Source organism: Frankliniella occidentalis, unplaced genomic scaffold, assembly GCF_000697945.3.
Source record: "Frankliniella occidentalis isolate FOCC.00 unplaced genomic scaffold, Focc_3.1 Scaffold97, whole genome shotgun sequence".
Taxonomy (NCBI): domain Eukaryota; kingdom Metazoa; phylum Arthropoda; class Insecta; order Thysanoptera; family Thripidae; genus Frankliniella; species Frankliniella occidentalis.
Genome location: NW_026267226.1, coordinates 404613 through 409101, shown reverse-complemented (window position 1 = coordinate 409101; position 4489 = coordinate 404613). Strand labels below are relative to the sequence as shown.

The 4489-nt window shown below is 37.6% G+C and overlaps 3 protein-coding genes across 4 annotated transcripts in view; 2 read left to right on the top strand and 1 right to left on the bottom strand.

The window, feature by feature from the left end:
• LOC113205353 (monocarboxylate transporter 14-like) overlaps positions 1–1044 on the bottom strand; it is a 37890-nt gene extending 36846 nt beyond the window's left edge. Inside the window, exon 1 of the mRNA XM_026420941.2 lies at positions 837–1044. The gene's annotated coding sequence lies outside the window, so the exon portion shown is untranslated. The remainder of the gene's footprint in view (positions 1–836) is intronic.
• Positions 1–4489, top strand: part of LOC113205396 (formin-like protein) — a 71812-nt gene that overhangs the window by 2458 nt on the left and 64865 nt on the right. The gene's annotated exons all lie outside the window — the stretch shown is intronic.
• On the top strand, positions 1125–4390 carry LOC113205355 (signal peptidase complex catalytic subunit SEC11A). The gene is made up of 5 exons (XM_026420942.2): positions 1125–1315; positions 1787–1896; positions 1995–2144; positions 2261–2438; positions 2525–4390. The coding sequence occupies exons 1-5, from the start codon at positions 1274–1276 to the stop codon at positions 2573–2575; spliced, it is 531 nt and encodes a 176-aa protein (XP_026276727.1). The 5' UTR covers positions 1125–1273; the 3' UTR covers positions 2576–4390.

Genomic DNA, 4489 nt, shown 5'->3' with positions numbered 1-4489 from the left:
CGATGTTGGATTCAGGGGAACGGTAAGAAACTGATGGGAAAGGAAGGAGGGGAGGATATGGGTGATTCGGTAGGTAGAGAAGGGCAAGGGAGGGGGGAGGTTTTCCCTCTACTACTGATGGGTACCATGTTGGGAGAGGCAGGTGCTCGGCCACCCTTGACCATTGGAATGAACTTTCATTTCAGGGACAGGGACAGACCTTAAGGTACCCTCAGCAAACATTTTCACATGTACAAAAAATACTAATCTCAATCTATCATAAGTAAACTCATGTGCACATACATTAAAAATGCTTAGCATGAAACAAGCCATCATTTTACCTGAAAGATATAGTTTGAATAAAAGTGCAGGTTAAATGTGTCTAGTTGTATTGTTTAAGAATTGTTTACATAATCACTATAAAATTTTTCATGAAACAAACTCATCAACTGAAATACCAAAATCACTGCTGAATTTAACCTAAATCACACACTTCTGTTTTACTTTGGATTATTCTTTTTAAATGTGTACATTTTATTAAAAATCAAGTGCTGTTAGCACTGATTTTTGATTCCTTATAAAAATTAATAACAAGCCACAATATACTTCTGACAAGAGCTCCCCATGTAAAAACAAATTATTCCTGATACCTTAGCTCAATGGCGACTCTTGCACGGCAAATCAGGGTAAAAGCCAAAGAGTTTTAAATGTTACCTTCTAGAACATAACCTTCCTTCGGCTCGGGGATGCTACCCCCGCTCTCAAACTGTCACCCTCGACTTTCACTGAGGGTGTCAACAAACGGTTCTCTCCTAACACTAGAGCTTCAGAGGTCTACCTGGCTTAGGTGTACTTACGTAAACTGTGATCGCTATCCACAGAAGGTCGCAAACATAGCACAAAACAAAATCACTTCAGCAAATTGCTTGCGAGAAAGTCAAGCGGAGGTCCGGGCAGTACACTGAGTGAAGCATAAACGCAGGGCAACCGCGACCTCAGCTCAGGGTAGATGGGAGACCAGCGACTTGCTAGCGATGACAGCTGACAGCGGCGGAGTGTCTTCTGGTTGGTGGACGAGGCGCCAGGCGCTAGGTGGCGCTCCAGTGCAGAGGCTGTAGTGCGAATAACCAGCAGAACGATTTGGTTTGGACTGCCGATAGTGATTTGCGGTGTGTAAACTGACGTGGACCTGCACCGGACGGCGCTTGGGGAAAAATACGCCGGTTTCCCTGAAGATAGATTTTCTGTCGTTTACTTTTCCGTGAATCAATTTTTTTCTCACTTTAACTTTACAATGGACGCGTGGGACGACTTCAAGCGCATGAACAAGCGCCAGGTAATTAGTTATTGAAAGCCAGTGGTTGTGCTCTACCCCGTTCCGTTATTGAGAAGCTTATATAAAATACCCCAATATTTTAATTGTAGTTGTTCAATACATGTTTAGTAATTATCTCAAAAGATTTTACTCATTTTGTCTCTACTTCTCTAGAAATGTCGTAGTTTCCAAGTTTATAGGTTAAGGCTCCTTATGTGTCAACATGTCACTACAGCATACTCCCATCTGTTTTTGAAACAGTGGTCTCTTTCATACTTTTCTCATTGAATTTAGAGCAATTCTGTCTTCCTATCTGTTATTATTGATGGATTCTTATGAAGGGGTTATAAATCATACATGCTAGCTCTATTTATTTTCCAATAACATTTAGTTTAAATATGTGCCTACTTTGTTTTGACTTCATCGTAATTCATAAAAGTTGTGCAGATCACATTTTAGAAAAACCTGTAAAGTGAATTCTTTGTATTTCAGATGCTGTATCAGGCATTGAGCTTTGGTATGATAGTATCCTCTGCTCTTATGATATGGAAGGGATTAATGGTGGTAACAGGCAGTGAAAGCCCGATAGTAGTAGTACTCAGGTAAGCTGATTGATGTTCAACAAATCTAGTCCTTACACACTGCTGACGTATATTTTTAATTTATTACAATGCCCATTAATTCCTTCTCTTTTTTCTAGTGGTAGCATGGAACCTGCATTCCAAAGAGGAGACCTACTTTTCCTCACAAACAATCAAGAAGATCCTATAAGAGCCGGTGATATTGTGGTGTTCAAAGTGGAAGGCAGAGAGATTCCTATAGTGCACAGAGTTTTAAAACTTCATGAGAAGTAAGACCTGAACTTTAATTTAAATTTTGTTTAGTACATCCCGTAATTTTCAACTCTGCTTTTACATCTTTGGAAAACCTTTGAATCAAATAATTTATTTACTTTACATAATCTAGGTCCAATGGTACTGTCAAATTCCTTACAAAGGGAGACAACAACAATGTGGACGATCGAGGGCTTTATGCCCCAGGCCAGCTCTGGTTGCAGAAAAATCATGTTGTAGGAAGAGCTCGAGGGTTTCTGCCGTATGTTGGTCTTGTCACAATATACATGAATGATTATCCTCATTTCAAGGTAAGTTGTGTTGATCTTCTTCTTACATCATCAGCATCTCATTAAACTGAAGTGCAACTGATTTTATTTATTTTGTTTGTTTGCAGTATGCAGTTCTTGTTGCGTTAGCACTATATGTTTTGATTCACCGGGAATAATATTATCCTAAATTAATTTGTGCAAATATGGAATTTTTTTAAGAAAGATGTTTTCATCTTGATCTCCATTTTTTTCTGTACGCTGGTACATATTAGACCTGTTTTCCTTTTGTTTTTGGTTTTCAAAGAAAGGCTTTGTAATTGCCTTTAAGGTATGAGCTAAAATGACAAATGTTTTCTTTTTCTTTTGATATTGGTTGTGTACATCACTTTTATTCTAAACTGCTGTGCACAGTGGGTAAATTTAACTTTGAGCTACCTCATGTAATGAAACTTGCCAAATATACTGTGCCTGAATCCTTTTTTCCTTTCAAAAGAGCTTGTCCTATTTGCTTAGTAGTATGCATTAGGAAAAGATATGGCTGTTATTGGGAATACATCATGTAACATGGAGTACATTTCAAAAGAGTTATTGCAATGCGGATCATTTCTTGTATCTAACTAAAAGTTTGAAGGAAACTGCTAGCTGTACAAAATGGACTTTCAGAATCCTATCTAATTATCACATCTAATTTTCCAAATGTTCAATATTTGAATAGTCATATGGCCTTTGTACATGGTGTGTATTACTGATTTTATACACGGGAGCATTTGTTCCAATGCACATGTATCCATTCCTGAACGATGCCCTCATCTTAAGCATGTGCTCAGCCCTTGCACTGTTATAAAATTCAACTGCCTTTTCTTTAGTCTACAGAGCACTATTAGTTTTCAGTTTTCATATCTCATAACGCATAGTTTATGATAGTCAATTTTATGTCTCAGCACTAGTGAAATAACTTGTTTTTTGTTTTGTTTTTTTTTTCTCATTATTCACCTGCACATTACCCTTTCTAGAATTATTTTGAGGCAGTAGATGTACAGTGCCCTATCCCATAGAGGGACAGACAGTTGTAGTACTATCCTACTTGCAGCAGAACCCAACTGTCACCAAAGCAAGAGGAAATGTAATCTTGTATTGGTGGTGTAAATTGACGCTGTAAATTGCTAACTGTTCTGATATGTTGGGAGTACTAGCAGGTTACATAAACCTCCAAGTTTTGACAACTGTGATACTATGGACTTAAAAATAAGGAAATCTGTAAAGAAATCAAATAGTTTAGCTCTAAGTTGCAGCCAGTCACTTAACTACAATCAAGTAATGTGTATAATGTGGTTTTGAATGCACTTGAATGGAGTGCATTCCTGTATGACTATGTCCACTGAAAGCTGTTTTACTTTTGTTTTGAATACCAAGTGGACTCGTGAAAAGAAAGCTAGATTGGTCTAACTCTAAAAACCTTTGTAGCTGACTTTCTCTGGTGAGCTACATTTGAAGTGGAGAAAAATGTGGAGCAAAGACATTGTGTGGTGAATTAAAATAATAATATTAAACAACAAGGATTGAGTATTAATATCTTCATAAAACAGGCCATCCACCATGCCCTTCCTGAATACTTATTTCTTAAAATCAGGATTTGTTTCCCTCTTTTAAAATTTTATCTGATACACATGGACTAAAGACTAGGTGACAATTTCTGGTCATGACCTTTCCAAGGAATGTATTTCCAGTACTTTCATGATTGCTGTAGCATTGTATATGGAGATGTCTTCCAAATCATTCTCTATAGTATTGTCATAATGTCTTGTATAAAAGAATCTCAAAAAAACATTTGTCTTATTCCTGTGTTATTGGATGTTGTAATCTACAAGATGTAATTTAAGTTGCAGCTATGCTGTACACTATTAAAGTGCTCACATTGAGTATAATGTAAATGCAGTGTCACACTGACCACCTCTATTCACCAATTAAACAAAATCTTCCTGGTATTTTAACTCTTTGTACCATTATCATTTCCTGCTGGTGTGGTGTGATGAGAAGGGGGAGGCTTGCACCGGTGATCGGTGATGTACGGTAGTTGACTGTCTGTGCCA

Excerpts from the sequence above, each read along its gene's own strand:
- LOC113205355 (XM_026420942.2), top strand. The coding sequence starts at position 1,274 with ATGGACGCGTGGGACGACTTCAAGCGCATGAACAAGCGCCAG. Across the intron at positions 1,897-1,994 it reads CCGATAGTAGTAGTACTCAG|TGGTAGCATGGAACCTGCAT; the intron begins GTAAGCTGATTG and ends TCTTTTTTCTAG. Across the intron at positions 2,439-2,524 it reads ATGATTATCCTCATTTCAAG|TATGCAGTTCTTGTTGCGTT; the intron begins GTAAGTTGTGTT and ends GTTTGTTTGCAG.